This window comes from Cololabis saira, chromosome 8, assembly GCF_033807715.1.
Source record: "Cololabis saira isolate AMF1-May2022 chromosome 8, fColSai1.1, whole genome shotgun sequence".
Classification (NCBI taxonomy): domain Eukaryota; kingdom Metazoa; phylum Chordata; class Actinopteri; order Beloniformes; family Belonidae; genus Cololabis; species Cololabis saira.
In genome coordinates, this window is record NC_084594.1 from 45,504,653 (window position 1) to 45,519,873 (window position 15,221).

At 42.0% G+C, this 15,221-nt stretch overlaps 1 protein-coding gene across 1 annotated transcript; it reads right to left on the reverse strand.

Moving 5' to 3' along the window:
- Positions 1-3,111: 3,111 nt before the first annotated feature.
- On the reverse strand, positions 3,112-15,135 carry LOC133449029 (deoxynucleotidyltransferase terminal-interacting protein 1). The gene is made up of 13 exons (XM_061728115.1): positions 14,873-15,135; positions 13,686-13,756; positions 11,864-11,960; positions 11,674-11,772; positions 11,519-11,578; positions 9,868-9,924; positions 8,615-8,670; positions 8,483-8,525; positions 6,729-6,787; positions 4,763-4,823; positions 4,241-4,312; positions 3,521-3,576; positions 3,112-3,377 (listed from the first exon to the last, which is right to left on the reverse strand). The coding sequence occupies exons 1-13, from the start codon at positions 14,963-14,965 to the stop codon at positions 3,269-3,271; spliced, it is 933 nt and encodes a 310-aa protein (XP_061584099.1). The 5' UTR covers positions 14,966-15,135; the 3' UTR covers positions 3,112-3,268.
- Between the last annotated feature and the right edge of the window lie 86 nt (positions 15,136-15,221).

Here is a 15,221-nt window from a genome sequence, read left to right on the forward strand (position 1 = left end):
TCACCAGGTTGATAATGTTTGAATATTTAGGATCCAAGTTATCCATATAATAAATAACATCATTGTAAGTAAAAACAGGAATTTCATCAATTTTTAAAGATAAGCAATTATGGATGTCAGACCAAAAGGACTTTGTAAAAGAGCAATTGAAAAAAAGATGTTCAACGGTCTCGGCCTCAGAAGAACAAAATCTGCAAGAATCAACTTCCAATTTAAACCTTCTGTGAAACAAATCCTTAACAGGATAAATAGTTGATGCTATTTTAAAGTGGGTTTCCTTGACTTTAGGGGCAATTAGTAACGATACATAAAAAGAGAAGGAACATTTTCTTAAGGGGATTTCTATATTATCGTGGACATAGCAAGAGTTAAAATCTCCCCAGTTTTTCAGCTTAAGAACCAAGCTGGTTGTAGCTCAGTCCTTTGTCGTCCTGATCATGAAAGTCCTTTGGAAACCTCTGTCCACACTTTGAAGAATAATCTCATCATTTATCAAACTATAATCCCTCAAGAGAAAAGTAACTTTAACCTTGAAATCAAAAACACACCTAATTAAGTCTTAAACACTTCCTTAATTGTTTATCATGAATACGTACATTGTTTTCTTTGTTTTATTGTATAAAACTTAAAAGAACCGTGTCAAACGGGATCCATCTGATGATTAAAAATGCAATGGTCAATAAAAAGGAAGGATCCCACTGCTTCCTGTTTATTAGTAATAATAATCAATTTTATTTATATAGTGCTTTTAAAATTATTAGCCAATAGTAGAGGAGCTGCACCAAGAAGGACCGCCCTCCTCATTTGCATAATGAGGCAGAAATGCATCAGGTAAAGTAAAAATAGGATATGAGGGAATTAAAAACAAGGAATGCAAGTATAAGGAAAAACAATATATACATTTCTGCTTTTATTTTTAATTATGTCAGTTTTGGTGCTCCATATAAGGAGGATTTATGGATTAACTGATCAGATTTCAGATAGGACATTGAGGCCATTTTCCAAACTGCAACTTGCACGGACAATGTAGTGTAGTATTTCTACTGTGGAGGGGTCAGTAGTACACGGGTCAGTAGTACACGGGTCAGTAGTACACGGGTCAGTAGTACACGGCAGTGAGCAGGGTCGGTATCTGGACATCTTTGTAGGTGTCGATCTGATTTATTAAACTTTAGTAAACTAGAGTCCGATGGGACACGTCAAACCCAGGAGAAGGACCTGTGGTCAAACAGGAACCTGTTACTCTTTTATTTATTGATATATTATATATATATATATATATATATATATATATATATATATATATATATATATATATATATAATATATATATATATATATATATATATATATATATATACACACATACATACATACACACACACTTTTTTTTATCATTAATATAAACATATGTGTCGGGGGGGTGGCATCTGCTGCTAGTCTGAAATGAAAGAAAGACGGGGAAATGCACAAGTCTTTGAGAGCTGAAAACAAACAGATACACTTGAAAAAATAATTTATTTGCTTTTTTTTTGTTTGTTCTTCCCCCCCCAAATTCCACACTTAACCAATTTTTGTACTTGCTTAAGGCAGAGAAAACAAACCGCAACCATTTCATGTCTCTGAAACAGAATCATAACTGGCTACTGCGATTATCTGTTACCTGAACCTGTTACTCTTAAGAGAAACCAAATGAGCTGAAGCTCAAATAGTAGTTTAGTAGTAGTAGTTTGGCCATTTAAAAAAAAAGGAAAAACTTGCACGGTAAAGTTCCCAGAATAAACAGATATTTTGATGTTCAAAAACTCACAATTTAACAAAAATTGATTTTACGTGTGTGTGTGTGTGTGTGTGTGTGTGTGTGTGTGTGTGTGTGTGTGTGTGTGTGTGTAAAATTGCAAAAGAAAACTTAGAATTTGTTAATTGATAAACTTGCAAAAACCCAACGTTTCTAACTTTATAAACTTGATAATGTCCAAATGTTTATGTTTTTTATGATGCGGGTTGGAAAGTTGTGATAGAAAAGTCATTTCTGAGTACAAAGATGAATATGTGGCAGAAAAATCCCTTTAGACTACGATAGAGTTGCTCCAAATGAAAACGGGTGGTTTATTTGACGTGTCCACAAACACGGGACTGATGTTGTAGCCTGGGGGGCCCCTGGGGGGCCCTGGGGGGGCCCTGTCCAACCGATGGAGGAGACAGACATCTTCTAAAGTTATAAAAAGCTTTTATTTGATTCACTTCTAAAGAAAAACAAAAACAAGAAGTGTAATAAAAAATGGAAGTCACTACAATCAAAGCTTGATGGTCACTCAGGGAACGGTGACACTAGCTGGCTCGTACCCGCATAGACGTACGTATCCGCCCCATGGAGCTGCTGCCATACGTCAACGACGCCGCCATATTGGATGTTCAAGACTGCGCTGGAAACTAATACAAGTAAATAGACTTATTTTCATAAAGCGCCTTTCTACAAAGAAATATACGTTTTACGTCTCATTTATTCATTCACACACGCACTAATATACTTGGGAAACAGTTAGGCACCAAATATAATACATTTAATTTTCTCAGATGGCAAAAATAAGAACTTTATTGATCCCACATAGGAGTAATTCATGTTATATCAGCTGTAGAGAACAAGGTAGTGCCGAAAAACTATATATATCCCCCCTCACAAAAATAAGAAAAATAGAGAAACATATTTTCTCATCAACAAAACAAATTGAACATTTTTCAAATAACAAAATAACATATTTGAACCATTTTTCAGACAATAAAATAACTGAAAAAAAATCTTTTTTAGTTTAAATTTAAAATATGTCTCTGTAAAATATGTTTTGTTGATGAGAAAATATGTTTCTCTATTTTTCTTATTTTTGTGAGGGGGGATATATATTGTTTTTCAGCACAACCTTGTTCTTTATAGCTGATATAACATGAATTACTCCTATGTGGGATCAATAAAGTTCTTATTTTTACCGTCTGAGAAAATTAAATATATAATATTTGGTGCCTAACTGTTTCCAAGTATATTAGTGCGTGTTTGAATGAATAAATGAGACGTAAAACGTACATTTCCTTGTAGAAAGGCGCTTTATGAAAATAAGTCCATTTACTTGTATTAGTTTACAGCGCAGTCTTGAACATCCAATATGGCGGCGACGTTGACGTATCGCAGCAGCAGTAAGAACACTCGATGCGGCGTCTACGTTTACGTCTATGCGTACCCGAGCAGCGCGGGGGCGGGGCCGGGGCCGGAGGGTCAAGGGTCAGCGTCTCTCTGCGCCTCCATGGCGCGCTGCATCTTCTCCGCCATCCACTGAGGAACGGAGAACGGCTTCAGCTCGTCCATCCTCACGTCCGGACAGTCCCTGCACAGTCAAACAGACGTTTCCATGGCAACCACGAGAGCATGAGAGTTGACTTCATGTGATAGGTATGACCCCCCCCCCCCCCTGTATCACCTATGTTGCTATGGTTACCCAGGGATGCTGGGCTGTGACAGGACACTGACCTGTACTCGTCGCTGCGGGACAGGTCCTGGATGTCCTCCTCGATCAGCAGGTACGCCTGCAGGGACACACAACCGCAGCACTTAGCAGCTACCTTCTTTTTCCTTTTTTTAAAATATTTGTATCCCTATTTTTATCCCCATTTTATCACCCTGTGCTGCTACCTAAGTCAGTCCTGGGCATTGCTCCCTCTACAGGTGTGTGTCAGGCAGGTGTGTGTAGTCAGGTGTGTGTAGTCAGGTGTGTGTAGTCAGGTGTGTGTAGTCAGGTGTGTGTAGTCAGGTGTGTGTAGTCAGGTGTGTGTAGTCAGGTGTGTGTCAGGCAGGTGTGTGTAGTCAGGTGTGTGTAGTCAGGTGTGTGTAGGTCAGGTGTGTGTGTGTAGTCAGGTGTGTGTAGTCAGGTGTGTGTAGTCAGGTGTGTGTAGTCAGGTGTGTGTAGGTCAGGTGTGTGTAGGTCAGGTGTGTGTAGGTCAGGTGTGTGTAGTCAGGTGTGTGTAGGTCAGGTGTGTGTAGTCAGGTGTGTGTAGTCAGGTGTGTGTAGTCAGGTGTGTGTAGGTCAGGTGTGTGTAGGTCAGGTGTGTGTAGGTCAGGTGTGTGTAGTCAGGTGTGTGTAGGTCAGGTGTGTGTAGTCAGGTTTGTGTAGTCAGGTGTGTGTAGGTCAGGTGTGTGTAGGTCAGGTGTGTGTAGTCAGGTGTGTGTAGTCAGGTGTGTGTCGTGTCTCACCATCTTCCCTCCTGTTGCTCTCATGTGGTGTCTCTCTGCCAGCCACTGCTTGTCCTTTGCATCTGCTGCGTACTAACACACACACACACACACACACACACACACACACACACACACACACACACACACACACACACACACACACACACACACACATTAATGTACGGTCAGGTGCTACATCACTTCCTGTATTTTTTTCTTTCTTTTTTTCTGTATTAGATCAGTTGTGAAGTTCTAGACTACAAATGAAATGGTGAACTGCTTTTCAGACTTTTTGACGACCTCAGATGAATCTAACTGTGCAGTGTTTTTTTTTTTTGCAGTGTATTTTTAATTTGATATTCTCTTTATCTAGTGGAAATGTATTTGGTTTGCTTTTATTATGTTGTGTTTAGTACTGTATTATTTTAAAATGTTGGCGGAGCCCAGGAAGGATAGCTGCAGTCCTGCTGTAGCTGATGGGGATCTTAATTAAACCATGAAACTTCCTGTGTGTGTGTCCCGAGCGCGTGACTGTCCTACCTTGAACAGGTCGGCGTGTTTGATGTAGATCCGTCCTCTGGTCCCGCCCATCCCCAGCGCCCTGCAGGGACAGCACAGCACTGACTCAAGTGTTTCATGGAAGAGAACATCGCGTACGACTGGAAGATGCAGAGGGAGGAGCAGCTGCTGAGGAACAGCAGCTCATCGGGGTCAAAGGTCACGTGATGTTAAACCAGCGGTGCGTCCCAAATGCCAGATTAAACAGTATATAGTCAAAAAGTATACTTAAGTGGTACACTTTTGAGTAAATATCAGTAGTATGCATTAATTCAGATGTACTACTGAGCCACACGGCACCTCCTTTCCCCTTTATTCTGGCCCAAACAAGATGACATTATATAATATTATTATATACGAATATTATATAATAGTATTATTATACTTAATATTATAATTATGTCACATACGTATCGGCGCAGCACTTAGCAACCAAACACCGCTGCATTGCATTGTGGGAAGTTTCTGCCATCAATCCATACTAATACATTTCTCCAGAATCAGTACGGATAGTACATACTATTGAGTACGGATAGTACATACTACTGAGTATGGATAGTACATACTATTGAGTATGGATAGTACATACTACTGAGTACGGATAGTACATACTATCGAGTATGGATAGTACATACTACTGAGTACGTACTAATGTTTTGGGCGCACTAAAAAATCTCACATACTGTTTTTGCTACTCATTAGGGTGGAAGTTTGGAATTTTGGACGCAGCTCAGCTCTAAAGGTTTGGATGCGTTTCAGTTTGGGCATGAAGGATCTGTTTGGTTTCCTCCTCTCGAGGGTTGACCTGGAACAGGGGTCGGCAACCCAAAATGTTGAAAGAGCCATATTGGACCAAAAACACAAAAAAAACAAAAGTGTCTGGAGCCGCAAAAAATGAAAAGTCTTGTATCAGCCTTAGAATGAAGGCAACACATGCTGCATCTATATTCATTATAACTGGGGGAAGATTTTTTTTTCATTATGCACTTCGAGAAAAAAGTCGAAATGTCGAGAAAAAAGTCAAAATTTCGAGAAAAAAGTTGAAATGTCAAGATTAATGTTGAAGTACAATCTTGAGAAAAAAGTCGAAATGTTGAGAAAAAAGTCAAAATTTCGAGAAAAAAGTTGAAATGTCAAGATTAATGTTGAAGTACAATCTTGAGAAAAAAGTCGAAATGTTGAGAAAAAAGTTAAAATTTCGAGAAAAAAGTCGAAATGTCGAGATTAAAAAGGAAAGGAAAAAGGAAGAAAAAAATAGAAAAAAAAGGAAAAAAGAAGAAGAAAAAAAAAAAAAAAACCATTTCAAAACATTTTTGAAAAAGCTCCAGGAGCCACTAGGGCGGCGCTAAAGAGCCGCATGCGGCTCTGGAGCCGCTGGTTGCTGATCCCTGACCTGGAAAGACCTGGAAAGACCCTCCGTGACGACAATCCCAGCTGTCTGAAGAGCTGCCATGAAAGCCCCCGTCCCATCCAGCAGATGGAACCAGCAGGTCCAGCGGAGCTCAGGAGGGTTAGAGACCCGGCCAGAAACATGCTGACCCTCTGCTCAACTCTGGGGGTTCACCGTCTCCATCCTCACGTGTCCTCTGGCTCTGGCTCTGGTTCTGGTTCTGGTTCCGGCTCCGGCTCCGGCTCCGGCTCCGGCTCCGGCTCCGTGCAGGCAACAGTCGTCCTAACATCACGGACAGCTGAGCCGGCGGCGGTTAATACCACTGATATTTTTAGTTAGCGTCACCCTCAGCCAGCAGAGCTTTCCTTCTTTCATTTGTTTTTGCTGGTTTTCTTCCAGGATTCGTTGTCTTTTATCCGCTTTCACGACACAACACCCGTCATTCTGTTGGAAGGTTTTGCACTATTGCACTATATTTTGCCCTGACTTTTGATTGTTCTTTGGTCAAAGAGGTATCAAAATAACTTTTGTAATGAAAATCAAGAGGTTGTGACTTACTTGTTGGCTCTGGAGCCGAGAACGAAGGTGCTGCTCTCGCTGAGTCTGGAGGGATCCCACTGAAACACAAGCATCACTCAGCTGAAACACAAACATCACTCACTGAAACACAGACATCACTCACTGAAACACAAGCATCACTCAGCTGAAACACAGACATCACTCAGCTGAAACATATCCAGGATAAACCAGTCACTCAGCTAGGGCAGCCATTAGATGATGATGATGATGACGATGAAGAGCAACCTTAACCCCCACATGCACGTGGAGCAAAAGTAGGGCTGGGGATCCATTCAAATGTCAAGAATCCATTTGATTCTTAAGATTCAGAATCGATTATCAAGATTTGATTCGATTCGATTCCGATATTGATTTGGGTTAGTGTTATTGAAACAGTTTTTTCAGCTGTTGCATGAATGATATGACTGTAGTTATGCAACATATTAATACTAGTATTATATTGAGATTCAACAGCAAGTATTGCAGCTAATGATGCTGTAAGGACCAATCAGCTCCCAGAATGCTGATAGAACTGAAACAGAAACATCGTGTGGGTAAGAATTACCAAACAGATCCAGGGAGGAAACAGAGACGGAGTGTTAGGGCTGAACTAAGACAAAAAAAATGGGAAATTATGAGAATAAAGTCATAATAATATGAGAATAAAGTCGTAAAATTACGAGAATACAGTCATAATGTTGCGAGAATAAAGTCGTAATATTATGAGAATACAGTGGTAATTTATGAGAACTCTAACAGGAAGAGCACATACGTCTTTTGTGGAAGAGGAGCTGTGTGGTATAGTATAGTACAGTACAGCACAGTACAGTACAGTACAGTACAGTATAGTATAGTACAGTATAGTATAGTACAGTATAGTATAGTACAGTACAGTACAGAATGGTGCTGCCATTCAAAGAGGTTTTGTTGTTTCTCAGGAAACAATGAGGATAATCATAAAGATTTTCCTCTTCCACAAAAGACGCAATTTCTTCCAAGTCTGTGGTTCCTTCTTCCAAATAGACGCAGTCGTTTTAAAGTCTTTATACTGATAATAATTCAATGCTGATGTGCCAAAAGATTAAGTATTTCCTTATTTGTGAAACCGATACCAAAGTATAACTTCACAAGATGCTCAATATTCCTTATTTTAACACAGGGAGAAGAAGCTCTTCCTGTTAGAGTTCTCATAAATTACCACTTTATTCTCGTAATATTACAACTTTATTCTCGTAATATTACGACTTTATTCTCGCAACTTTATGACTTTATTCTCGCAACATTATGGCTTTACTCTCGTAATTTTACGACTTATTCTCATAATATTATGACTTTATTCTCGCAATTTCCAATTTTTTTTTGTCTTAGTTTGGCCCTAATACTCCGTCGTAGCAATAGTAGTATGTATGAATATAGTACAAAATCCGTTTGATTTTTTCCCATTTTTGAGAATTTGGTTTTTTAGCATTTTTTGCAAATGTAACCCCAAGTCAGTATATAAAGCAAAGAAATATAGACAATTTATGCAATTATAACTGAAAACTTTAATGTTTTCATACCTTTAAAAATATTTAAAGGCAAAAACAGTATTATTCTCGTGTCACGAGAAAAGGGAATGGAAGAAAAAAAAAAAATCGATGTTTAGACATACGAATCGATTTTTAGGAATTAATATGAGAATGGATTTAGAATGGGAAAATGGCCTGTGTTTTTTCAACACAGGCCTAGCGGCCGCTCCGACATGGGAGACTCACCTTAGGGCCCTCCCTCTTGATGGGCTCCGCTTTAGCCTTCACCCTGAGGACACAAACACAGGCTGTTGGTCGTATTCTCTACCGGAACACCGGTGATCACGGTGACACCACGGTGACACCACAGGTACTCACTGAGAGAAGCCGGAGGCTCGGTCCGAGGAAACCACGGCGGCCGGACGACTTTTCCTCTGAGGACACAAAGCAATGAGGAGGAATGACAGGATCCGCAGCAGAACTGATGACCAGCGTTAGGGCTACCAGCCCCACAGCTCAGGATCATAGTTCAGTCAGGTGAGTGCGCTTTTTTTCTCTCTCTTTTCAGCACATTGTCATGTTTTTTTTTCTTTGAATCAAAAAAGAATACGACTATCTGTGTTTGACGACAGCTATTTTGTGTTATTTTATAACTTTGTTGGAGTTTTGAAATTTTATTTATTTTTTTTTTTAATTACCTTTATTGGAAAGTGTTTTTTTTTTTTTTTTTTTAAATTGCGTTATTTGTAATTAGGGCCCGAGCACTGACAGTGCGAAGGCCCTATTGTATCTGTAGGAATTGTTCTTGTTTTTATTCTCATTGTCGTTATTTTTATTTTTCAGATGAAAGGAGGGCCTTTTTTCCCCTAAACGTGCCCCAAAAGTCACCAAATTTTGCACCAAGCCAGGCCTGGTGAAAAATGTGATATTTAATGGTTTGCATTAATGGGCGTGGCCTAACAGCTCAACAGCGCCCCCTAGAAAACTTTGTGCCTCATGCCCCACAATACGGTTTGACGTACATGCACGAAAATCTGTCCACACCTGTATCATGTCACAACTTAAAGAAAAGTCTCTTGGCTCCATGGCCGAAACAAACAGGAAGTCGGCCATTTTGAATTAATTTTGGCGCAATTTATGCCATTTCTTCAGCCGTTTCTTCGCCCGAACCGTAACGTGCACCCAGGTGTGTTATACATCAAAATGTGCGTCTCCATCCTGCGACGATGGGCATTACTTTTCTCAGTCAAAAGCGTTACCGTGGCAATGATAGACACCAAAAAGCGCGCCCCCCTTCATCTGATTGGTCCATATTTGATAGTTCCCACTTTCTGCCATAACTTTTGAATGGTTTGACATAAAGACTCGTGGGTGGTGTCATCGGACTTAGTTTTGAGTCCTTGACCTTACTTGGGCCGGTTCATCGCTGCTTGCAGCTTTAAATTGTTTTGGGTTTTTTTTATTATTAAGGGACAGATAAAATAAGCTTAGTCTTCTTTCGGTTCCCTTTCATTCAAGGAAAGAGATTTATTGTAATTATATTGAACTGTTTTGTTTTTCTTTTAATGAATGAAATAAAGAATAATAATAATAATAATAATAATAATAAACAGCGATGTAGGGGTGTGTACCTTCTTGGGGAGGGGGCTTCCTCTCTGAACGCAGTCGTCATCAGCGGGTCTGGATCTCTGCAGGACAATGAGTGCAGTTACATGGGAAGTTTAATTCCTCTTTAACTCAGAATTAAAATGATTTAAAATGAGTAAAAATTACCATGTAAACATCTAATTCCGAATGAAAATGGCCATTCCGAATTAAACTTAAAGGGGACCTATTATGAGAAACAGGTTTTTTTCTTGCTTTAACATATATAAAGTGGTCTCCCCTCAGCCTGACAACTCAGAGGAGGAGGAAAGAAACCAAATTCTGCAGTGTCTGTACAGCCGCCTGGATGAGCCGTCAAGTGTGATGTGGATCTACGAGCCGTTCAGATTCTGCTCCTGTCATGACGTAACCAAAATGCAAACCACGCCCACAACTATGAAACCGTGTAACTGCATGAGTGTCCGACTATCGTAGCACTGCGTGACATCGTCTCTCTGTCCATCTCCCTCCAGCAGCTGCCACTTTATTGAGGTTTTTGTAGTGAAATGAGGAGGAATCATAGAGATAACTTCTCATTAGGGCTGAAACGATTCCTCGAATAATTTGAGTAATTCGATTACAAAAAATGATGGAGGAATTTTCTCTGCCTCGAGGAATCGTTTAATTTTGCAGCTCAAAGCAGGTATTTCACCCGGACTACAGGACTTCAGCTCAAAACGGTGCGCAACGTTGCTGCGTCCAGTTAGGACAGTCCAATAGAAAATAAAGCAATGGAATTGATTTTGTCGCTGACGCTCGCTCTCATCGCATGCAGTTAGGACACTGTGTTAGGACACGGTAACTCCGCCGGCCGGAGCTTCCACCATTTTTTCGTAGTGGTATATCGCGTCATTCAGGCAGCCAATCAGCACAGAGCCTCATTATCATAGCCCCGCCCACTCAGAATCCTGCATAGATAATGAGGTTAGAGAATGGGAAGATAAAGACATGGTTTAGAGGCTGAATTTCTAATTTATGTAGCAAAAACAATCAAAAGCTTCTTTTTAAGACATTTAAGGCCCGTTTAAAATAGGGATTAGATGCCATAATAGGCCCCCTTTAATTCCGAAGTGGCTGGTTTATTCTGATTTTAAATCCAAATAGAATAATTCTGCGATCCTGTATCCACTCATTCCACTTTAAATTAATTCCGGTCTTTCTTTCTGCTCGTTCCCTCCCCCGTCTGTCTCCATGACGCTTATATGCCACTGGGCTGGTTTTCCAGACAAAGTTTCAAGATGCAGCAGCAGTAAACGCTGGTCAAGAGCAGAGACCATTTATTTAATAAATGGAAATAATTAAAAGAACAGATGGAAACAGGAATCATCAAAATTGTGAGCTTTTCAAAGTTGTAGAGGCAAAGTTTGTTTTTCTTCCGGTAGATTAACTTCCGGTCCCCCCCCTATCCAATCAGAACCTTCCCAACCCCCAGACCTGGAGAGGAATTGGAGAAAGACCATCAAACGTGTTTTCCATGTAAATCTCAATTCAGAATTACTATTTTCATGTAAACTCTAAGGAAAATAGTTTAATTCTGAATGATTTAATCCGGAATAATTAATTCCTAATTAAAAACCATCATGTAACCGTGGCCAGTAAGAGATCAGAACCAGCACCGGCCCCGGCCAGGGTTCCTACCTTGACGGCAGCGTCGGGCCCCGCCCTCTTCACCTCCCCCTCTGGAAACAGCTGCTTGGCCTGGTGGACACGGGACAGAGGACTGGTTACCACGGTAACCACACAGCTTCCTCCCAGCCAGTCATGTGACCCCCCAGGACGACGAGTGGTCTCACGTGTTCCAGAACGTTCCTGCAGGCCTCCCTGATCAGCTGGTCCGTGGGGACGTCCTCGCCCACGTTCTCCTTCACGTTCTCCGCTGCTTTCTCAAAGAACTGGAACAGAAGAGACACATCTGTCCACATCTGTCCACATCTGTCCACACCTACCACCCCCTCCCCCCAACCCCCTCAGACCTTGTCCTACCTTCTGGTACTTCACAAAGACGGCCATGATGTCCTTGTTGAACGTGGGCTGCAGCACCGCCCTCAGCAGGTCCATGGACACCTGGGGGTCCGTGAAGCTGCAGGGGGACACACAGGAAGACGTGGGACACCTGAGTCTGAGCCACAGATTCAACCATACAGAGGAATTACTGGGGGGTCGTGTTCTGACTCTAGATCAGGGGTGTCCAAAGGTGGTCCCAGAGCACCACCGTGGTCCCCGGGGACCACTGTGGGCCGGGCTTTACATGTTGGCTTGCATCAACACACCAGATTCTAGTTAATGGTCATGGTTGTTGTGGAAACTAGAGTTTAAAGCAGCACTATGTAACTTTTCCAGCTTAATCTAATATTTCATCATCATCATTGTGATGGAACACAAACTTCCAACAGGTTTAATGAACCTCTGTCATGGTCTGAGGGGTCTGTATCACCTTCACTGGCACTATGTAACTTTGAGGAGCATGGTAGGAACCCTGCCACACTAAAAAACTACACATTTTTACGGCTTTGACTGCTTTACGGCATACGTCACTTCCCCCTCCTTCCCGATTCACAGTCGAGACGAAAATGGGCGGGGCGTGGAGCGCAGAGCTCCACAGAAGCTGGTAACCCGTTACTGTGTTGTGGCTGCAGCAGCTCCACACAACAAACGTGGGGAAAAGATCAATAATGGTTTAACTTTTCACCGGTTTCCTGCTCGGAGGCAGAACCACGGAGGCCAAGTATCTGAGATAACAAATTAAAAGAGTAAAAGAGTTGTCGGCTCGGTTGGATCGCGGCTGTAACGACCAAACATAACCTTCCTCAGTAAACTAACACTCACACAGACCGGGGTCGGATCAAAACACGGGTTTTATTCCCCACTTCTCCAGCTAAACGCAGTTGCTGGCCAGCTCTCTGCGGTGCGATTAACCCCAATCTTCAGATAAAACTAGTTTGTTGAGGAGAAAATATTAACTATTTGTAGCTGCAGAGGAAAAAAATTATCTCACGAGGAAAACAAAAATATTGCTCATGCCTCGGAGCCTCTTCAACATAATATAGCAGTCAAAAGAAAAGAAAAGAAAAGTAAGAGTAATACAAAACATGTACTGTATGTTGTACTATTATACTAATTTATTGAAACACATGGCGAGTCAAACATTTACCAAAGCAGCTGCCAAACACTCCTAAACAAGGTAGTAAGACGTGGGTTGTGCAGAACTGCGGCAGTAAATCCTTCTAAACAGTGGAGCTCCGACGAGGAGCTCCATTCTTTAGTAGGGATTCCATATGGATCCAGACCGTTAATAATCATTATTTTCTCCATATACCGCTCCCTGGCTTCCTTGTTTAAGGTATCCCGGTAAATTCCAGTTCCTTTCCAGCAGTTTAACATCTTTTTTTTGCGTTCCGTCTGTTCACTTGGTGAAACAGAAAAGCGTCCCGTCTTCATTCACTATCAAAACAAATGCAGCGACGGGGACAGGATCTTTCCAGCAGTACTCGCTGGTGCTCATGGGAAACGTAGTGTTCTTTCTGGTAAAGCACTACCGCTTTTGTCCAAAAGATGCCGCCAAACTCAACAAAAGCTGGAAGTTACGTTGTGCTGCTTTAATACCTGAGTAGAAACACGTGTTAACCTCCCAAGGTGACCAAATACCTGAATAAGACTGAGATAATAGAATCACTCTGAAATAAAGACTTATCATCAAGTCATTTGTATCAGGATGTGTTGAGGGAAGCGAAACATCTCCAACCTGCAGGACACCCCTGCTCTAGATTTTAGGGTCAAACTGGGACGACCGTGGGACGGCACCTACCTGACAGCGGTGTGTGAGCGGCGTCCTCGTCTCTGCACGTACCGGTGTTTGATCATGACGTTCCACGGCTTCTACACACACAGAACCACACGGATCAGTACTGGCGGGGGGTTCTGGTACCGACCCACAGAGCTACAAACAGTCGTGGACTCTCATGTCCTAAGAGATGGGACAGACTCCAGCAGATCAACCCGGAACCCAGAGCAGGCATATAGCGGTAACGGTGTATGCCTGATTCCTCCCCGGTACCGGTGTATGCCTGTTTCCTCCCCGTCCATCCCCGGTACCGGTGTTCTGCCAAAAAGTGATTGCTTGCCGGAATCTGATTTCTGACCGCGAGAGCGCGCACAGCAGCCCGTTGAGCGATAGCGCTAAAACGTCAGATTTTCAGATTATGAAGCTCAAGAATGAGATCAAGTCATATTTAGGCAGAAACAACTTTTCATTAACTGTATTTGGCCTTCAATCAATTTTTGGCAGGTGAAAATGCCTATTTTGTGTTGTAATGGTCCTTTAAAAGAGTTAAAAGCAATCCTGTGAGCTCTAGTGTTTATATTATGAAGCTCAAGAATGAGATCAAGTCATATTTAGGTAGAAACAACCTTTCATTAACTGTATTTGGTCTTCAATCAATATTTGGCAGGTAAATCGACCCATTTTCGGGGGAGAAATCAGATTCTGGCAGGCAATCACTTTCTGGCACGACACCGGTGTTCTGACAATCTTTGCTACCTGCCGAGAAATGCTACTTTGTGGTTCTGCGCATGCGCACAGTCGATTTTCAAAGTTTGATTGGCACGTCCATCATTTCTTGCACGATGTAAAATTGATAATATGGGATGTTGAGTATTTGATCCTTCAAAATACACTACCCATGACATGAGTCGCATTACACTTCGTGAACATTATACGATAAAGAGAAAAAGAATTTGATATTCATTCAGTCATTGGCCTTTATTTAACCAGGCAGGTCATTAAGAACATTCTTATTCACAATAACGGCCTGGCAAGAGACAAGGACCAATTGGGGGAAAGGAAGTGGTTTAGGGAGTAAAACACAGTAAAATTGTAGCTTTACAAAAGGTAGAAAACCATTAGGTAGCATTTTTTGGCAAAGCAGCAGAAAATGTCAGAACCCCGGTCCCGGGGAGGAAGCAGGTGAACCCCACCAGCCCCGGGCCGCTCACCGGGCCGTGCTCCGGGTGCTCCGGGTGTCCCGGCTGCTCCGGCCCGCTCTGCTGCAGCCAGTCCCGGCCTCCCTCGCTGCGCTGCGCCCCCATGGCTGGTCCTCGGAAATCCGCTACTCTCAAACAGCACCAACTAACTGGGTATTCTGGACACAAACTTCCGCTGTCGGAGACTGAAGCTGATGTGAATAGTGACGGAGTGGGAGGCTTATTTCCAGGAAACTAGTGGCAACAACAACATGCCGTGTTCCGCTGCTGGGGGTCGCAAAGAGGGCGGAGCCATAGACATGTCTCCTCCTCCCATGGAGCTGCTGCGATACGTCAAAGTAAATTGACTTATTTTCATAAA

Excerpts from the sequence above, each read along its gene's own strand:
- LOC133449029 (XM_061728115.1), bottom strand. The coding sequence starts at position 14,965 with ATGGGGGCGCAGCGCAGCGAGGGAGGCCGGGACTGGCTGCAGCAGAGC. Across the intron at positions 11,961-13,685 it reads CGCTCACACACCGCTGTCAG|CTTCACGGACCCCCAGGTGT; the intron begins GTAGGTGCCGTC and ends GTCCCCCTGCAG. Across the intron at positions 9,925-11,518 it reads GGCCCGACGCTGCCGTCAAG|AGATCCAGACCCGCTGATGA; the intron begins GTAGGAACCCTG and ends ATTGTCCTGCAG.